The sequence below is a fragment of the Ammospiza nelsoni genome, chromosome 5, assembly GCF_027579445.1.
Source record: "Ammospiza nelsoni isolate bAmmNel1 chromosome 5, bAmmNel1.pri, whole genome shotgun sequence".
In the NCBI taxonomy this organism is placed as follows: Eukaryota; Metazoa; Chordata; class Aves; order Passeriformes; family Passerellidae; genus Ammospiza; species Ammospiza nelsoni.
Genome location: NC_080637.1, coordinates 7,096,280 through 7,117,565, shown reverse-complemented (window position 1 = coordinate 7,117,565; position 21,286 = coordinate 7,096,280). Strand labels below are relative to the sequence as shown.

Sequence of the window (21,286 nt, the reverse complement as noted above, 5' to 3'; positions counted from 1 at the left end):
TCTCCATACCTGCTTGGGCAGCTCCCAGGGCAACACAGTCCAGGTCTGTAGCTCTGCATCATTGAGGACATGGTTCAGCTTCTACTTGGAATGCCACCTGTTACCCTGATTTATTTCTATGGGATACATCTTGCTGACCATCCAATTGTATTGAATCCACAAGGTCCCAACCCACTTTCCACTGATTTCCCTGCTCTCACAGACCAGTCCCCATCTCCTTCAATGTGTCTGTGATGGAAGTTTTATTAATGCAAAATTTTCCCTCTGGAAAATGAAGTCCAGAAATTAATAATGAATTAAAACAACTTGCCACAGGCATTGCTAATGAGCTCTTTGTCTGCTCAGCTCACATGAAAGGAGGTCATTGCTCAGCCGTTCCCATCGCGGATGGCAAGAAGATTAACTGCGAACATCCCGCGTGCGTGCGGCTCTCTCCTGAGACAGCAGGACAGGCTCAGCTTCTGCCAGGCTGCCTTGTCCTGCCTCATCCCTGCTGGGCAGATTTGTCTCAAGGAGTATTTACCACCTGGAGAAGACACCTTCCTCCCCTCCAAACACTCAGGTTGCCTGTCTGTGTTGGGAGGACACCCAAGTCATTCCACTGCAAAGGACAGTAACCTTGCAGAGCTTAAGGGGAGAGTGGAAAGTAATCTTGGAGGGGACTAGCAGGGCTTAACTTCACTGCCATAAGCCTCTTCATGGACTCTGGCCCAGAAACTAACCTGGCACCACTCCAGTGCTGGGTCTGCATCTATTGTTCTTTTCCCTTATCTTGCAAGGCAAAGGGTTATCCTGCCTTATCTGCTACTACAGGCTTTGGAGGAGGCCCCCCTGCAAGGGTGCTGGAAATCGTGCCCTTGCTGAGCCTCAGGGGGCTGTGCTGGGAGAAGAGCACCCACCTCTGGGCACTAGGCATGGGAAAGCTGTCACACCATGCTGACCACCTCTGTTGGCTTTTTCAGCCTGGTCTCACTCAGCAGAATAAGGAAGCAGCATGTTGCATTTACCCATCCTGGGGTGGGTGGGTGAAAGCAGGTGGTTATGGGTGCCGCTCCTCTCTTGGTACATCAGTGCATGGGGCAAGGGACATTGAGCATCACTTCTCTGTGATGTGACTGAAGAGCAGAAGGGACTTTCTCCCTTGTCCAGTGTCCCTTGTGGCAGTGTTGTCTGACTGCAGCAGAGGGACCCACACCTTCCCCATGTCCATGGGCAGCCTCTTACACATCAACTGTTTATTGCTCTGTTCTTGCAAAATCTCAACCTGTAACTTCCATGTGCTTAACCCAGGCTTGGGAAAACTCTGCTGTGTTTGAGGCGTGATGTTTCACCACTCTTTCCCACCCCTGCTCTCTCAGGTGGGACACCCAGCCAGGCTGACTGATGGCTCACTGATGGCTGACTCCCTTGCTTGGCAGCACAATTGCTCATTTGTCAAATAACTGAGTCACACAGAGCACTGGGCACCAGGCAGTGACAGCCACACAGCTCCCAGCCTGCAATACACTCCAGCATGGGGGTGCCTGGATTCACCTCCACCAACTGTCCCCACCATGGCCTTGGCCATGGAAGAGTCAGTCCTGCCATGCATTCCCACCCCTCCTCTAGTGGTAGCCCTGGGCTGTGAAGAAATCCCTTTCTGGTGCAGAGAGAATTTTGGGCCACACCGAAGAGAAAGGAGCAGAGACCTTGGGCAAGGGGAAAAGCAAGGCTTCAAACTGTACAGTGACAGCAGGAAACAAACCCCTCTTCTTCTCTCTCCTTTAAAAGTTTGTGCTTGTTTGTCTGCTGTTAAGCTGAAAACTCACCCAATGCCCCCAGTAACTACCTGCACTGAGCCCGTGTATCTCTGAATTCACCTGGCAGTCTTGCCATCCTCTTCATCATAATATTTGTGTATATCATAAGTCAAACTGTAGCTTGTCCTTAAAATGCTCTGACATAAAGAGGCTCATCTTGCAGGAGACAGGGATGCTGCAAATGTCCATCCCACCCAGCACAATGACAGGAGGGAAGTACCTGAGGAGCCCCCAGTGAGTCTGGTGTAGCTGGTGTGCTCTTGCTTGGGTCTTTGAATGGACTCAAGGGGACAGGGGACCTGACCATGGTCCCATGCCTGCTCCATTCATCTCTGAGCACCATTTGGGAGCTTGTTCAGGAGTGAAGGTCAGTGAAGTCACAGTGTTGTCATAGCAGAGCCTCCAATGGTTGTGCCTGAGAAATTTGACTTGGAATTAAAACGAAGCTGGTTGCATCCTACCTATTTTTTATCTGCCAGGCTGTTCCTCCTACACAGCAACATCTCTCATATTCATTCAGAGGCAGCCTTAAGCCAGGGCTGCATTTAGGCCCAGCTATTGTTTCTTTCTTTGCTAGAATGGCCTAGAAACCCCCCATGCATTGGATGTCCCCATAGGATGGGTAGAAAATGCTGTAATGCTCATATGAATGCCAGGGAAATATACAGAGAAGTAAGTTTGTCCAAGCTGTGTCAGATACTGTGATAGTGCTGGGTTTAGGGACATTTTCAGACAGTCTGAGTCTTATGAATCTGAAAGTTAGGTACAAATCAGGTTTTTTTCTACTATAGGTGTGTTTGGGTTTATACGACAGAGCAGTTGATTAGGACAGCAGGGTTCTGATGTCCCTGCCATCCATTTTCTGTACAGCATTATAATTTCACCTCCATTTAACAACAGGTTCATGTCTGGGGTAACTGACTCAGCTGCTTGGCAGACTCATTGGGGCAGTCAAGCCTGCAGACAGTTTTATTTTCACTGAGGTTTGCAGCACAGAGATTTGTAGACCAAATCCTTATAAGTGGTCACCAGGGAATACTGTTGGGATCTCTGACCCCAGCTGTGCCAGTGCTGCTGGAACAATTGCAGCTCTGGCATCTGGGGCTATTACAAGGCTGCAGTATCTGGATCCTTTGTACCCCTGTTCCTACAAGAGACAGGATGAGAGCTGTGCTATTGCCAAGGCTTCAGAAATCTGGTTGGAAGAACCAGAGCCCAGCAGAGCAGATGAAAATTCATAGAATCAGGAGAACACATTAGAGTTAAAAGACAATTAAGGTTTTGCAGAAAAAGCAGTAATGAACCTTCCTCTGCTTCTCTGAGCTTGGCTTTTTTTGTCTTACAAAGAGTATTTTGAAAGTGTGTGCTGCTTTCCTGTCTTTCCATCCAAGTGTCTAAATTTGAGGATGTATCCTTATCTCTGTATGACAAGCAATAGTGAATGGGAAACTATTTTGTTCTGTCATTTACTTCTCATTTGGCCCCATCACATCCTATCTTTTGGCACTATGTATTTTCTTAGTGTTATGGGCATATATCTGTGCTGCGTGTGAGAGAGTGGGTGTCTGAATTGTGTTTGCAAAGGCCCTTGATAAGAAGCTTTAACAAGTAAAATTATCAGAGAGGCAGGAGCGGGCTGGTCCTGGTAGATCCGAGCACTGGCAGGCAGCAAATCATCTGTCTGCAGAGACATTAAGTGCTGAATAGGTCAGAATTGCCAGGTTTTTAGTATTTACCTAGGAGGGAAACTACTGCTCATTTCAAGGAGCTAATGTTCCTTGCAGATTTAGCTTGAACACCAGAGGGAACATAAAAGCAACAGCTGTGCAGTAGTTTCAAGGATAGTGTTTTCCTCCTCAAGCACAGTGCAGTTCTATCCAATTCTCCTCATTAATCACTTTCTTTCATTTTTGTTTTTCAGCCAAAGCTTTTGGCCAAGGAGCTGCTTGACTTGGTGGCATCTCATTTCAACCTGAAGGAGAAGGAGTACTTTGGAATTGCATTCACAGATGAAACGTAAGTGTGAGAAATCACAGACTTAAGAGGCAACTCTTAGTTACAGAAAATATTGCTGTAGAAATACTGTGTACACCAAGGTCTAGGAAGGCATGGACCAAATTACCACTGAATTTGAGGTTTTGTCTCAGGACAGGCCATATCTGCCCCCAGATTAAATTACAAGAATAAAATTTGCACCAGAGAAACATTAAAGGTCTGCCAGAGGCTATGATTAGTCCCAGACTGTGACCCCTCAGTGCTACTGCACCACCCTGTTACATTTTTCCAGCTGTTTTCTCTCAGGAGTTACACCATCCTTGGCATATGGACTGTGTCTTGTATGGACACCTTGGTTGGCAATAGGTTTTTTCTTTGTATGTTATTCAGGAAGAGACTTCCCACACCGAAATAATTTTAAAAAACCGAGATTTTCAAGCCAACACTGTGTCCCCAGAAGAGCTGAGTCAGCGGTCTTGCTGTCACGAGCCAGTTCCTCTCTCCTGCTGAAGTGGCAGGGAAATGTAAATTATCTGCTGGAATAATGATTCAGGATCGGGTAATCAGAGGCTGCAGGATAATTGCACAAACATATCCGCATTCAGCTCAGCAGCAATCACCCCTCTAAAGTCAATTCCTTTGGCAAGCACCTGCCTTGGGCAGCCTGAGGCCATCTCAGGACACAGCTTCAAGGATGGAGGAATGCTCAGCAACAGGCATGTGCAGAAGCCAGGACCTGAATCAGAGGAGATCCCAGAATCCATCCCAGCTCTCTGACATGAGTAGCTCAGCCCTGTAGATCTCCAACCCAGCACAAATTAATGAGACTAATCCTCCAAGGAGAAACAGTAGGAGGCACTTGCCTTTTACAAAGCAGGAGTAGGAAATTGCTCCTACCACTGTGTTTATTCTTGGAGAGAGCAAGTTACTCAGTGGGTGCTGCCTGAGGAAAGCCATGCAGGGAAGCCACAGCACCCTAGGAGACAAAAATGTTCCCTTAAGAGTCCCAAGAGCACAGGTGAGACACAGGGCACCTCTCAAACTGTAACTAGAGAGCAGCTGAGCAAGTCCCAGCTCTCAGTTCAGCTGAGTGGGCACAGGGCTCCCCTGGGAGAGCAAGGGAAGCTAATGAGGAGGTGTCAGCAATTAGAGACATCCAGCCTCCCCTGGAGCTTCCAGGAATAACTGGGTGAGCACCGATCTGGGTTAGCAAAGGGAGCAAGTGTGAGAGCTGGCAGAGCTTGATGCTACATAGCAGATGCAGATGGATATGGATGTGCATGGTCCAGGCAGGATTCAAAGGGTGAGGTGGTGGCATCCACTCACTTGGTCACCTTCAGACCTGTAGATGGAGCAGGATGCTTTCCAGGAGATGCTCAGCCAGCCCAGATGAAAGATTTGGGGACAACCTCACTAAATCAAGGAAGTGCAGCCCAGAAACAAGCATTAAGTCCTAGCTGGTCTGAAGCCCTTCTGCTGTCCCATAGTGACTCTGACATTTGCACTGAAGCTTCTTCAGTGCTGTGAAAATAACCCTGACAAAAATATTTCCTTTTCAGTTGTGAAATGCTTTGAAGAGAGTTGGCACAACCAGCAATTGTTTTATTTGACTGAACACAGCCAAAGAATATACCTGGGGCCTTGGGCAGAGTCTTGGAAATAGATGTCCCCAAGCCAGCTTCAGAAAATAAACTGGACTGTGTATACCACAGATCTTAACCTGCAATGTGAAATGGAAGTTTGAAAAATCCTCTTTCTTCAAAACATAGTAAAAACAATCTCTTAATGTTCGTTTGCAGGGCACATAACCCAAACCTTTACCTAATACAGACCAGGAATGTAAAAAAAACCCCTTTAATTCTGTGACACAAGCCCTCGGGGATTTCTTCACTCTCCACTGAGTTTCCATGTGCTTTACTTGAAGGGGACTCATAACCAGCTGAAACAGAACAAGCCTGGTTCATAAATGTAGTCTGAGGTTGGCTAAATGGCAAGTTTAGAAAGAAGAAAAGCCACTAAAGTATTAAATCAATTCTTCTATTTAAAAGTAAAAGCTCTATGAGAGTAATTTATTTAGAAATTATTTAGACTGGGGATTTCCATTCATTAGTGTGCTCTATCATGACAACCTTAGAAGAAAATCAATAGGAACAACCTTTGCGTTGGCAACTTAATAGTTTCTTGTGATAATACAGGGTCATTACTCCCTTCAGCGTGACTAAAATTAGATTGTCAGACTGTTATGGAGGGGAGAACAACGCCTCCTATTTTAGTGATCATAGGAGCCTTTATAGTGTGAGCCATTAACTGCAGGAGAGCACAGGTCAAAAGGGTGTCCCTGTACAGCACCAGGGGCCAAGCTTCACAGGAAGCCAGAAGAGCAATATCCTGCTTGATTAAAAGTGAAAAGGGATGGGGGAAGAGCTTGGGTTTTGGTTCAGCTGGTTATGAATCTCCACTAACCACCCTTTCCCTTTGGATCAGCTCCTCCAGAGTTCACTAAGAGCAAGGGGCCAGGATTAACCTTCTGTCCACTGCAGACTCCCCATCTGGGCAGGGTTTCCACATCCCTCACTTGTCCTTAGGTCTGAGTCACCTGCTCCATTGAGAGGTTCCAACTTTTACATCCCACAGCTCCCCACAGAGCAGGATAGCACCCTTCCCTGGAATACCCTCTCATCCCTGAGAGCTGGGGGGAAGCCTATTTCCACCCTCCAGCCATGTGGCAGAGCCAGGTGTCCCACATCTGGTTGAACAGCTGGTCCAGCTGAGGGCACAGCTCAGAGAATAATGTCCTGCTCTGGCACTAGACCAGTCCCTTTATCACCAAGTCCACTGTGTTGCAAAATTTGTATAGTTAAACTCTTATGAGCTTCTCAGCCTCTTCAAAAGTAATTGAGAAAATCTGTGAGCTTAAAGGGTTTTTTGTTTCTGTTGCAATTGATGGAAATATAAATAGTTTCTATGGGTTATATTATGTGAATTGTTTTTTCTCAATGTCCATTTAATTCAGAATGAGTCTGACACTGAAAGAGTGTGAGCTGGTTTATTGGCCCAAATACCTTCATAACACAAATCAATGTGGATCCACTTTTCAGAAAACTGGACACTAAGCAGTAAAACTGTATAAACAGAACCACCTGGAGGCAAAGTGCTCATTGATGTGCCACTCTTTACTTATAAAGAAAACAGAACTACAGCACACAATCAACAAAATGGACCCTGGGCACCAAAATCCATACTCAGCCTGTAAACTAAATGGACCCAGGTTTTTTCCTTAAAGTGATTATGTGGTTGTTATTGACACACCAGTTTAACTGCCAACATGAGTACAAACAGCAGAGGAAAATTATCTGGCTTGCAGTATTCAACCTCCCTATAGGCCCCCCAAAACTGCAGCATTATTTCTGAATACACTGATAGAAATATCTGAATGAACAAATCGATGGCGATAGTGAAACAAAAGCTACTTTGTGTCTCTAAATTGAACCGTGAAGGAAATCCAGCTAGACATGGGCATGTATGAATGGGATCCCAGTGAAAGCTGCCTAAACTGGTCCATGAAAACTGTCAGGATTACTACATGCCTAGGGTTATATTCCCATACTTTTCCCTGTCTTACATGGGATTGTGCTCCATGAATAGTTCTGGTGACAACAGGAAGACAGATTCCAGAGCAAAGCGTTCTGTGGTGCAGTGGCATGGGAGTTTGGTTCCCTGATAGTCCACACTCACAGGCAGATACCAGGGACTGCTCACTGCTGCTGTTCTCTACGTGCCATGCTTCAGAACAAGGAGTTGGGTGACAACCTGCAGTGCAGAAGCCCTCAGCGATGAAAGGTTGTAAGTAGTAATTGAGTACAGTGAGCAGTTAGCTCCTGGCAGGGATTTAAGTGACCTTCCTCCTCTGAAGGAGCTTTGGATTTAAGCTCCATGCAGATGAGACTAATGAAACTCTTCAACCTAAAACCTCGGTGGCAATTAAATGTGTTATCCAGTGTGGAAGATCAGACAATCCAGTACTCAGAACTGTGTATGTGATCAACATAAATGTGGAACTGGTATGCATATATATATATATATATATATATATATATATATATATATATATATATATATATGTATGGTTATACCAACCAGTTTCTCCTGCTAAAATGCAATGAGAATGAAAACAGCAAGTCTTTTCAAAATAAGAAATACCTTGAAGTGATTTTTTGTTCTGTGCACCATGGCTTCTCAACCCTTCCTTGTGCACATTAGGCATACCCAGACATTGCTGTTGAATAAACATAAGGGTAGACAGTAAGTCCATTGTCAACAGCTCGCCCTCAGTGGGATCTGGTGTGTAACACCATCAGCTGCTGGTGGCTGCTGCATTGGTGATACAAATGCAACTGGACAGGTTCAGCACAGGATGTCAGGTTTAGTGGGGCTTTTCCTTGCTCTGACAGCATTTTGTACCATGGCCTACATGGTAAATGCTCAGGTTGTACTTGGGCTAGGAATGGGTGAGCATGGCTAGTTTCAATCCCACGTGTAACTGGAGCCTTCACAGCTAATTTCAGCCTTCCTGAGGCCTGTTAAAAGCAACAGAACAGCACTCCATGACCAAAAAAAAAGGTAAAATTACAGATTTCAAGAAGGGGGATACAGCAGGAAAGCTAGACACCTCTTATTTTTTAGGCTGAGAATCTTTCCATGGGGATTATTTTTGACAGTCTGGAGTATCTGCCTTTAAAAGCCAAACCTTGTTAAAGTACACATCTGTGCTGAACAACAGGGAATGGTGCATGGATCTCACACTAGCATGCCAGCAGCAGAAATGATGGAAGGAAAACCTGCATTTTGCTGCATGCCAGCTATGCATCCTCCCCAGAGCAAGACCAGTTAGTTCCTACATCCAGATGAGTTAATGTGGCAATCCTCACCCTGATCCTGGGCTGGGCAGACTTGTCCTCTGCCCTTGTACTGCAATGGAGACATACAAGGTGACCAGTTTGGCTTGAAAATCTGCATTATATCACTCCTTTCCAGTACACACACTGCCAGCAAGTCTGTGCCCCTAATGCATGGTATAGGCTACCCTTTACATAAAGTGAAAAAAAAAAGAGAAAAAAATTATTTTAAGATTTTATCTAGAGAAAAAGCTGTCTGAAAGTTACAATATTTTGGAAGGAAACACATGGGTGTCTAGAGCAGGGGATAAAATAAGCTTTACTCTTTTTGTACACCAAAAGATGCCCAGGATGAGTCTGAAAAGTCCCTGACTCCACACATATCACTTGTACCTAGTTGAAACTTGGTACTTTTGCAAAATAGATAGAGGCTGCTTAAACTGAATGCCTGACTTCTACATGGCAAAATCTGAGGAGAGCTTCTGTCTTGACATATTGATCCTGAGTCCATGAGAGTGATGGGTGGAGCTCAGCAGGAATTTAGAGCCCCTTGGTGGAGCTCAGCAGTAATTTAGAGCCCCTTGGTCTGAAGCAGCATGCTGTGCTCAGGTGAGCACACACAATGTCCCACCAGGGTTCCAGAGCTGCCTGGCAGGAAGGTCCCTGAGCTGCCCATCCTCTTCTGCACCTCCATAAGCCAGGGCAGCAGTACAGAAACTCCCATTGAAGCCAGGTGATTCAAAGCCTCCTGATAGTGCTACTTTCCCCTTTATTTATTTTTCTGGGAAAGATGGAGTGGGGGGGCTGTAAATCCAGTTAAATTGCTACAGGGATGTCATTGCTTACTTTCTAAAAAGGCTTCTCAGTTGCCCAAAGCTCATGCACATGAGAACTCTTGTGAAAGCTGAGTGTTTTTGCTGTATATGTCCTTTGCTGTATATATAAGGCTTAGCAATGTACTCTGTATATTGTGGCAATGCTAGAAGGTAATTTTATAGATGGGGTTTTTTTTCAAAGCAGGCTGGTTTGTTCCTTTTTTTTTCATTTTCAGTGGAATGAAGAATTATTCCTGAGGATATCATGAGCTGGTGAATAGGCACTGGAATAAAGCTCAAGACATCTGAGTTCCATTTCCTGCTTTATTTGCTGCAAGATTCTCCCCCAAATTATTTCAGCTCTCTCTCCCCTTGCTTGTCTAGACAGCAGAGTACTGAAGGCAAGGGCTGCCTCTCCCTCTGGGTGAAATCTGGTCTGACTGAAATCAACAGCCAAAAGCCCACAGGATGCAACCCTAGCATCACTGAAGGCAATGGCAAAAATCTGGCCAGCTTCAGTGGGGCCTGAATGTCACCCTAGGTATTTCCACAGTGCCTAATTTAACAGGGCCTTTATCTCAGCTGGGGAGCCAGATGCCCCTGTAATACTAATGATGGTATTTATAAAGTACCTCTCATGCACACACAGCACTCTGCAATGTGGGGAACGTGACAAAGAACAGAGCTCCTGCCCAGCAAAGCTTCCAGCAGCAAGGCAGGAATGGATAAATTATAGGAGAAAATAACGACAGGTACCATCTAGGCAAAAGAAAAGCAGCATGTGGTAATTGTAGCTGGAACGCTTCATGGAGCAGCTGTTTTTCAAGAGCTCTCTGAAGAAGGAAAAAGGAGGGCTGGGCAAACCTAGAGAGGCTATTGCAGGCATGTGGGTGGTAAATAAACTGTCTGAGACTGTAGAGTCAGGTTTAGCCTCGAGTGAAATACTGCAGGCGTTGTGGAAACTCTTAACCATAAGGATTTCTAATGAAAATCTTGACAGACTTTTTAATGATACAACTGCTCCAGGGGCCTGTAATAAAAAGGTGAAGCTTATAACATTTTGGGCTGTCCTGATTGCTCAGTGCTGCCAGCTTTCACCCTGACAGATTGAACTTTAGCAGTTCGATTCCCAGACTGAAACACTGCCAGGATGGTATTGCCTCTGCTCCTCAAACATTTATTGTGTGTTTTTCAAATACCATGCAATAGTCCAGGGCAAATCGCACACATTTTGGTTCACATTTGTAACACCTCAGACCTCATTGCTGTGAGCAGTGAGAAAGCTCTTTGGTGCCAGGCTCAAAACTGTCTCTTCTCTTGCCAGGGGACACTTGAACTGGCTTCAGCTGGACCGCCGGGTGCTGGAACATGACTTCCCCAAAAAGTCAGGACCAGTTGTTTTGTACTTTTGTGTCAGGTAAGTGCCTGATGGCAAGCCTTTCCCATGGGGTACAGCTACAGACAGCCTGTTTCCTGGACGCCAGGAAGTGAGGCTGTCAGTTTCTCAGAAACACCTGTGGGCAAACAAACAAACACTTCCACAGAGGTCTCTTTTGAGCTCTTTGGTTTTGCAAACTCTTCTCACACAACTGTAAACAAGTAGTAGCCACACCAACACTCACAGCTATCCACAGGGAAATGTATGAGGGCAAGATCAGATGTTATGTATTTACACTTCTACCTGTGGGCTTTGAGCTGCAAAGTCCAAGCTGAGTAGGGTGGCAGAACAAAGCCCTTTCTGCCAGGATAACCCACCTGAGCCAGCAGCCTGCAGGGAAAACACTCACTTCCTCACTGGTGAGCCATCAGTCTCCTCTGGATTGTGTCCACAGAGTGCATTCTGTCAGAGACCAAATAATCCCTGTGCAGCTCTGTCATATTCACCTTCTGAACCCAGTGCTACAGTGAATTACCCACAAATAGCAAATGATGGCATTTTATGGCAGCCAGTTGGTTTCTACTTGGCTGGACCAGACTATAAAAGTTTTAATGAAGATTATGGCAGTTTGGGAGCTTCAAACTTCACCTGGGATTTTTACAAGGAACTGTTAGTGTTTGGAAGCTGCTGGAAGCTGGCAGTGCTTTTATGCACACAGTGCCTTTGCCTCCAAGGGAGATATTTTCTGAGAAGACAAATTTGCTCCTGCAGCTTTGAAACGCCCAGAGAGAGGCCAGGGGCTGGGATGGCATATGTACAAAATTAAGTTGAGGGTTTTGACTTACTTTTAATGGATAGCTCATGTCTAGAACAAGCCAGTACAGCGTAACTGTGTCTTTTTCTGTTAGGCTTTCCACTCCAGTGTTATATTACATCTGACATCACTCTCATTCATTCCATAGTACCCACAAAAAAATGAAGACCTACTTTTGAGTTTCTTCCCCTGAGTGAAGCTTTTTTTTTCCTCCACATAGTGATTGTCATTCATTTAACTTCCATTACAAGGCAGGCTTTTGAGGAGAAGAGACTCTTTGTTCTGTTGTGGCCCCATTATTTAGTGGTGGATAGATCTTAGGACAAATCAAGACTGCACAAAGCCCTGTGAGTCCAGAATTAGCCTGATATCTCCCAAGAGAAGAATTTAGTCCATATTTTGGGTGCTTCAAACCATAAGGGTAGATCTAGAGTAGAGCACCTTCAGCATGTGAGATCCAGATCCACCTGTGCTTAGAGATACACGAAAATCTTGATGCTCATGGAGAACACAGTCAGTCAGTTACCAGATATCTTGTCCAGGGGCCAAACTGGGGAGTCTGTGCTAAGACAGGGATCCCATGGAAAGCAGGGAAAGCCATGAGTGAGCAAGAACTAAGTGCTGGGTTTAGGAGTAGAACTGTAAAATGTGTGAAAGCCTGTGCTACTGAGCCACTCTCATATTCATTTCAAAGACCACTCAACAAGCATAAATATTGCCATCTGTATTGTTTTATGAAAGTTGGCAGCACAGTGGAGACCAGTCATTCCAATGGGATCCCAGCCAAGAGGCATCTTAGGATACAGATCCATCTAACAGCTAGTGAATGAGTGACCCCTCCTGTTCTGGAATCTCAATCCACAGGGAAAAACTCAGCATTCAGTGCCTGCATGTGTGAAAACCAGACTGACTCTGGGCTTATACTCTTGCTGATGGCAGCAATGAGTGGGTTGTCACACTGAGTTACAATTTGGATTGGAATGGGAGCCAGATGCCTCAAGAGTTAGAAACGGGCATTAACTTACTGAGCCTTTTCTGCTGCTTATTTCCCTTGTGGATGTCAATGCTGGCAGAAGTTGAAAAAGTTTCCCAGCACATTAGGAGTTCCCATGTCCATCCCTAAATCTGATCTGAGCAGAAGGCAATTGAAGACACCAACTCCAGCCAGATGGCTGAAGATGGAAAGGCCCCAAAATATCTGTTACCTAGTTCTGGCTTGGGAACTAAAGCAATGGCTAAAGGAAAGTTCTAAAGAGACCCACCCATAGACAGGGGTTTATTTTCACAATCTGGGGGTGTGCAGCAGCTTGCAGAGCCATCCATAAACATACCATAAACAGAATGCTCTGTCTCCCCTGCTGCCATCAGGCAGAAAGCAGAGATAATTAGTGCTGTACTGAACCTAATCACAAATGTGTTAATTTGTAAGGAACTTCATGCCCATGACACCTACTCTGTCACAGGTAAAGGCTTGCCTGTGCTTGCAGATGCCTTTTTGCATTACCCAAGCATTGCAGCTGACAAAGCTTAGGTTGATGTTGGGAGTCCTAAATGGAGAGATACAAGTAATACAAGTAACTGGATGTGCCAGATGCTCATGACACAGAATTCTGTTTATTGCATTGGGATTTAGTAATTGTGTGGGTTTTTCCCTCTAGTTGAAGAAAATGTACAGTTCAATCACACTGCATAACTACTGAAGAGATGAAGCCTCAGGCAAGAAAAGTAAAGGGTAGTTTGTAAAGAGGAAAAGCTACAGTGAAAACATTTTCACCTTTAATGTGACCATCAAATGGTTTTTACCCTCAACATTCCTGCAGCATGCCCACCAAAGATGCCACAGATTTTAGCCTGCTCTAAAAGTACATTTAAAGGGAAGCTTGCCTTCTTAAGAAAAGGCTTCTTGAAAGAACTGTGCCGAAAATAGGAAGTTTCACAAGCTTTGCAGTGTGAAATTCTCCTCCCTTTTTTAAAATCTCTGCAGCACTGTTGAAGCTTTGTCTTTTGACACACATTTCCTTGGGGTTTGACATCGTTGAACACTGATCTCCAGTGTCTTTCCTCTCTTCTGTTATCAAAGACCAAAAATTTCACAGCACAGTGTCAAAGGAGGGGGATTTTAGAAGGATGTTTTTAGCATTGGTTTGTAAGAATTTGCTCCTTCCATTGTTCATTTACACAGCTACTGAAGCCTCCCTGTCTTCAGGTTGTCATCTAGTGCTTCAATGAAAGCTTTCCACTGAGAACAGCATAGGAATCTAGGAAGCAATCAGAACTCTTGGGCAGCTGTGAACTGCCCCGTGGCTATTGTGCAATATTATTTTATAAGACTCTTCTAATATCTGTTTACATAGCTCTAAAGACACACATGAAAGCAAGAGGGAGTGCCATGTGTCTTGCAGGGGAGGAGGGATGTTGGGCAACAGAATGGGAGTGATATTAGTTCTCACCTCAGAATTAGCTTCCCTGGGTGGCTTCCCATAGCCCTGGTTGCTTGGTTGTTGGTGAGGCCTGCCTTAGAGAGTTTACAAGTCAGATGAGAGTCACCACTGAAGTCCAAGAGAAGCAAAGGATGGGGATGGAAAAATGAGGGTTTGCCTGATTAGTTGATTTTACAGAGGTGTTTTGAGGCCAGAAGAGAACAGAGAAAATGTTCTCACCATGAGCCTTGGGGTAAAGTGCAGGAAACTGAGTACAGTGTGGAAACCTGGGCAGCAAAGGAGGTAAATAGAGATTGCAGGGTTCAGGCACAGGTACATCCTGTTGGCTGGGAAGGAAGCATTTTGCTCAGACTCATACAGACTGAAAGAAGGCAAGAGTTACTCCTTTTGTGTAAAGCTTTGATGTGAGAGAGAACCAGAGCACAGTGACGGTGTTTGTTCATGGAGAGCAGAGTTTGCCAGGCTCTGCAGTGAGTTCTCATCCTCAAACAATGGCCATGTGAGATTAGCAATCCTTAGCAAAGGAACTACCAGCATGGGTCTGATCTCTTTATCTTCTGTATGTTTGTCATGCTGTTAATTTATATGAACAAGCTTAGCAAATAAAATTCACTCCACTGGTGGATCTTTTCCCAGGAATGAATATATTTGTTCTCAGGGCAACTCCACCAGCTAAACAGTGACAACTCACTGCAGAAGTCGTCACACTAAATCAGAATATGTCTCACATGGAAAGGCTTTTCTTTCAGAAAGGCATGGAACAAAATGTGAAATAAATCCTCAGTACTCAAATACACTGTGGGGTAGAGTTTGTATCTACGGGCTGGCAGTATTCCCACAAAGGAATGCCTGCGTTCAGCAACATCTGGCATGTGTTCATATACACTGGCTAGGCTGAAGTCAGCATGGGAGCTGTGGGGGCTCAGGACTCTCAATATTGAGGCCAGACATTTTGCCAGGTTGCCACAGTTACTACAGAACAAAGTGGCCCTAAATAAGAGACTGGCAGTGAAACACAGAGTGAAAGCTCCTGGGTGCCTGTGCCCCCTTAACATGAAGGAACATAGCTCTGTGTGCACTGGAGGGGGTCCAGGTCTGAGGCAGGTGGGGCAGGTGTGCAGTCTGAGATGAGATTCACCACACCAGAGCTGAGATCTTTACCTGGCAGACAGCTCTGTGTCACAGCTAATTAGTGCAGCCTCCCTATATAACCACTGGAAAGAAAAAGTCACCTTTCAGGAGCAATTAATCTGGCTTATTTCATCTGACTCATCCAAAGATGACTGCTTTGGAATTCAAATAGTTGCAGGCTTAAAATACCTGTGTCTCTTCTCTGAGCTTAGAGCCCTGCTCAGATGTAGGCTTATTCACTTGATGCTTCCCTCTGTCCTACCAAGTCTGTAAATTTAAAATTATTATTTCAAGCAGGTTGGCCCAGCCAGGGCTGAGGAAGCATTTCCTATCTACATGGTTTCACCAGGCTATCTAAATGGAATTGGACCAGATTTCAGCTGTTAATGAGGCCTTAGGCTATTTTAGTCTTTCAGCTCTTCTTTGTAGGCATCCTCAAACCTGTATTCCATTAGAAAAGGACTAATGCTAACAGTGAAAGAAACCAGAGGCCATTTGAAAAGAGCTGACCCGGGAAGGAAGAGAGACAGTTGTTCTTCATAGAGCTAACTGGACCTTAGAACTTGCATTTCTGCCTCACTCATGGGCCAGAGACATTTGTGGTATGCAGACTCAGAGCATCCTGCTCCCAACTTCCCCAGCAGACTAACGTGGGATCCCAGCACACCATGGCTGTGTATGCCACTCACATCCACTCAGCTTTGCTTCTCTCCAAGAAATTAGATTAGGGGTTGTGATGACAGCAGCCTGCCTTGGCAGGAAGAGCTGAATGGAACCACACAAAATTAACCTCAGCAATTTATTTCTCTCACACACAATGGGCCGTGTTTCTCCATCCAAAGGGTGGTATGAAGGTATGTGGTGCTCCAATATTTTGCTCCAAGCAGGGAATGAGGGAATCACCAGCTCTTGTCTCTCCCCTCTGAGCAGGGAGAAGGAGCAGACAGCCCTCTTTCTGCCCCATGCTGTGAAATTGGGGTTTATAGGGACTGGGAAAATTGCACAAACAGATTATCAAACACATTAAATTTGCAGCCAGGGGAGAGGAAGAGAAGTGCCAGAATTTGCTCTCACCCAAGCTTCATCACACCTGTTACCACCCAGGAGAAGTTGCTGGGGCAAAATTACATATCTACAAATCACTGTGCTCCTCTGCTCTTCCTTCATCCTGTGCAGAGCCCTCTGCACTGCAAGGAGGGCAGTGACAGACCCCAGTTTCCCATGGAGCTTGATCATCCCAGGAGAGCTCAGGGAACTGCCCTGAGAGGTTTCAGCACCTTGGGGTGCTCCATCCACATTCTCATGGCTGGCTGTCCATGGCACATGAACATTCTCATTGCTATCTCCTCCCAGAGCTCCTTGCAGCTGTGCTGTCTCCCTCACCCACTGCCAGTACCAGTACTGGGCCAGAAAATCCCTGAGTTTGTGCAACATATAAGGAGAGACAAAGAGCCATCACCTGCTCGTGTTATAGCTCTACACCTCTGTGCACTGCCGTGGGATGCTGTAGAAACAATGGCAAAAAACAGAATATAGAACCCACATAATCAAGCCAGTTCCACCAAGCTGCTTTCAGGGGCTCCTGTGCGCTGCTCTGTCTATAAAGCCCATGCCATAGCCCAGATCTCTTTGCACAGCATGTGTTTTGCTGGTTGGTGTGCACCAGCTGTGTGTATGCTAAGCAGGAAGATCCCAAAAGCCGGCAGCCCTGCAAGCCCCCTCCTCCCAGGCAGCCACGGCGTATAAATACAGCCACTCAGACCTTGTTTGTGCTGGAAGACAAGGCTCCCTGCAGACAATTTATTGCAGCCTTCCCAGGGTGGCCCCCTGCTCTGCTCACCCGGGGGAAGGTGTAATAAATTGCCTGCGGGGAGGCTGCGCTCCTCAGAGGCTCTTTAGAGATATGAGAAACTTCTGTCCAGTCAGAAGATTTACTCGTGTGAAAACCGACCTTTGCTTGAGGAAGGGAACTAATGGGGCTCTGCTACTTAGCACACAGCTCTGAGCTAAGCCATCCATTACACACACATCTTAATAGCAGTCTGGCTCTTGAGTCCCATAACATCATTTCTGTTTTCTGCTTAACTAGGAATATATTTGTATAAGTGAGCTGTGTTGAGAGAAGGGGATAAGTTGTTTTTCCTTTCCATTCAGCTAACCGAGGGGGCAGAAAAAGCAGCATTCTGAAAATTTGTTGTTTTGAGCCACATTTTGAATGTGTTGATGCTGGCAGCATTGTCTTGTCTAATTTTGGGAAGCATTTAGACTGCATGATAGGTACCATGCAGAAATGATGGATTCTGTCAGTGTAGGATTTGTAGCTAATTTGGATCAAGCTGAAGTAGTTGTCTCAGTGCCTATACACGGATTCTCTGACTGGGTCAAAGTCATGCAGACATTGTTTCTGTTTTCACTGCAATTTGTGTGCTCATACCTTACCCCAGTGGGTGTGATGGGCTGTCATCAGTGCACAACAGGAAGGTCTGCTATGAGGGGTCCCATCATCCTGGCATTGACCAAGGGCTGAGTCAGTAAATAAATGATCCTTATGCCAGCTTTGACAGACAAATCCTTCCTTCATGTGCTGCTGACAACTCATGGGACAGCTGGAGGGATTTCTATTGCTAAAATGGTCAGAAATCCTCAGATAAAAGATGTTCTCTAGATGCTGAGGGGTGGTGTTATGTGAGACAGCGCACCCAGCAAGTTACCTCTGATAGCCAAGATGTGACTCCTGGCAATGACCAAAGAGCAGGAAAGGGCTGTGCTGATGCTCAGGAGATTGAGGGGCAATTCCCCTGGTGACTGAGGGAAAAGAGGAGGAAGGCAGTGTGCTGCTGTGATCCAGTCACTGCCCTCACCTCACATTTGGGACAGATAAGCACATCACTCCAAGGTAAGAGGGGCTGCAACAGCTTTTGTACAAAATCACATCTTTTTGTGCAAAGATGCACTTCTGCAAGCCAAGCTAAGCTCTAGGGGACATTGCAGTGGTGGAGCAATTTACAGACTATGTTCAGCTGGGTTGCTGCTTTTATAGCCTGGGTAGGCTGGGTTCCCCATGTGGGTAGGGGGCAGAGGACTTACAATATTCATGTCAGTGCCTTGGCTTCATGCTGTAACCAAATATGAGGGAGGAATGTAGCTGCACTTCCACCTTGACTCCTTCCCTTCCTTATGTCTGTACTGGAGCACTTAGTATTTTGCAAAGACTCCCAGGATACACAGCCTAGAAAAGATGAAGAGAGTTGGTCTCTATATATTCCAAAGCAGATCCCTAAGTATTTTGTACATGGGGAAGATGAGGCATAGGAATGAGCAAATATCCCCAAAGCACATGTTTTTCCAGAGATTCAATGGGCCAACATTTTAGAAGCACCACAAAAAATTGATTTACAGAAGGTAAAGATGCAGACAACTTCATAATATAGTGCAGCTGGTGAGAGAGAGGGGACAGGCTCAGGTTAAAAAATATCCACAGCTTTTTATTTTGGCCGCTGTGATTCCCTGAATTTCTGCAATCCAATTCACCTCCAGTGTTATAGTTTCCCCTGCAACGAGGTAAAGGTTTACGAAGGTCTGTCTCTCTTGCTGCCCCCTGTCCCCTGTATACCAATCCCAGGTGCTGGATGTGGTGGGGCTTGAGCACAGGACACATGACATGGGATCCAAAGCAAAATCAATGCAGAAGGAGAGGTTTTAGCTGATTTTCATTCCTGACTGATTACTTAACAGGACAACTATTTAGCATGAGCATTGTCTGCTTCTAAGTGGCAGCACATAAAAGTGTGTAGCCATGACTATTAGCAAACAGGGCTGGAACATAAAAGGAGCTGTGCAGCCTGTGCTGGTCAGAATACTCATTTAGCATAAGACACTAGACATAATGACATCTGCATTTAAGTCCATTATACCTACACATACGATTTTTCTTTTCCTGGTTAACAAATGGCCTCATATTTTTCACATTATCCTCTGAGGTTCTGAATGACGTGGTGAGGGATAATGAGCCAGACCTCAGCATGGATGAGGCAGAAAAGTGGTGTTCTCTTTTACCCATTCCTTGTAATAATGAAATAAGGGGTCGCCCACTGAGAGGGTTACTGAGCTCTGCTGACAGCTCTGTCCTGCATCCCAACCAGATCAGAGTCAGCCAGCTGGGAAAGATGTGAATAGAAGTGTTTGGATTAGCTGGCTCCCACCAGACTCAAACTTTACAAGAATGAGGATGATATCCTCATTCAAGAAAGAAAGACCTGCCTCAAGAAAGATAAGACACCTGAAGTAGACAAGACATCCATTTGCTGTGGTCATGTTTTGAAATACCATTGTGTTGAAGATCACAGGGAAATATTTTTACCATTTGGCAGGTTCTGCTTGGAAGTAAACACATAGGCTTGTGCTCTCAAATGCTATGACAGTCTATCTGCCCAGTCAGCAACTCAGCTGCAGAGAGCCTGGTCCCTGCTAGGTGATAGATGGCCAAGTTCAGGCTGACAGGATATGTCTAGGGCTGAGTGTTAGAGACAATGCTAAATATTTTGTATTTGACAGTTTCTTTCAGTGTATGGAGATCAGGAGTGCTGCTCATTTTTTTCTCTCACCGTGCACACCAGTATCCCACCAGCTCAGGTGCTTGGCAGTCCTGAATTCCTCTATTCCCACTACAAGGACAGAGCACTAGTGCTCAAACACCTTCCCAACACTGCTGAATTTGCCCACCTGCACACACACCAGGGTTCACAGACGAGACCAGCAGCAGCAGTAAGGGATTCTCCATCTCCTGGAGAACCACTTATCAAACTGCTGAGTCCAGGACCCAGTCAGGCATTTCTCTGAGCCATGAGTCAGAGCTGGGTGGGCCTGTGTGGAATTCAAGGGAGAAATTGTGGTGGTACCAGTTTCTCCTCACCCAAGGATCAGGAGTTTCCACAAGCACCACTGTGAGGCTGTGCTTGGCTGGTTATGATGGGAATTGCCATTCATCACAGCTTCAGGGGCTTAAGCTGTCTCAGAGAAAGTTGTCAGTTAAGCAATGCTTAACAGAGAGCAATCTGATCAGTATGAGACATGTCCTCACAGCTAAAAAGCCTTAAACATTTCAGATGCAGCAGCTTCTGAAGTCTTCCAAGACACCTTCTGCAGTGCTCATTATTATTTCCCTGCTGCTGAGAGGGAGCAGCTAAGATAGGCACTTTGTGTTCATTATCCAGCATAATATTCACTGGTCTATTTAATTAATGCTTAGAAAATGTACTTGATGAATTACAAGTTACTGGGGGTGGGGAGGGAGGAGGAATGCAGAAATAGATTAACACTGGCTGATCTTTTACATTTTCTCCAAAATTATTCCTTTGGTTTTACACTCCCCAAGTCTCATGGGGTGTTCCCCCTTCCTTGCAGGCAGCTAATTTCTCACAGGCACAGTTGCTGGCTATCAAGGAACCTCTTGTAGGAGCTGCTGGAGGCAAAACTATTTGCTGAGTGTGTATTGCAAGAGATGCAGGTAGTGGAGCAGAGGTCTTGGACACATTTTATTGCCTATTTCCCTGTTCAGCCCATCCATTATATCCCAGGCACATCAGCTTCACATCACAGGAAGGAATGCTGCTCTCTGGGGAGTCCTCAACAGAAATCTGAGAGCTGCCTCTCAAAACTGATGATCTTGAAACAGACCTTCAAAGGCTCCTAAGCTTAGCAGGCAAAACAGACAGAGGGGGGCAGAGAAGGGAGGGGTGTTTGCTAAGCCCAGCTCAACAGCCCAGCAGCTAAATGGTTTTCTGAAGGTCATATAGGAAACCTATGTCCAAGTTGGGAGTTCAACCCAGATTTTTGTTTGCTTGGTTCATTGCCTTAGCAGCTGGATGCTCCTGCCTGCCTCCTTCATCATTGACATTGGTCATTGTAAAGTGTTGGTTCCTTCACTGTGCTCATAAAAGATGGAAACAGGAGGAGATGGGACAGAAACTAGTCATAAGTGTAAAAAAAAAGTGTCTTTCCCTGCCCTTTTTGTTGTTA

The 21,286-nt window shown here is 45.5% G+C and overlaps 1 protein-coding gene across 1 annotated transcript in view; it reads left to right on the top strand.

The window, feature by feature from the left end:
- The window catches only part of FRMD4A (FERM domain containing 4A), a 218,259-nt gene that overhangs the window by 114,941 nt on the left and 82,032 nt on the right, over positions 1–21,286 (top strand). Inside the window, exons 3-4 of the mRNA XM_059472090.1 lie at positions 3,721–3,815; positions 10,829–10,921. Of these exons, the coding sequence (XP_059328073.1) occupies positions 3,721–3,815; positions 10,829–10,921 (188 nt within the window). The remainder of the gene's footprint in view (positions 1–3,720; positions 3,816–10,828; positions 10,922–21,286) is intronic.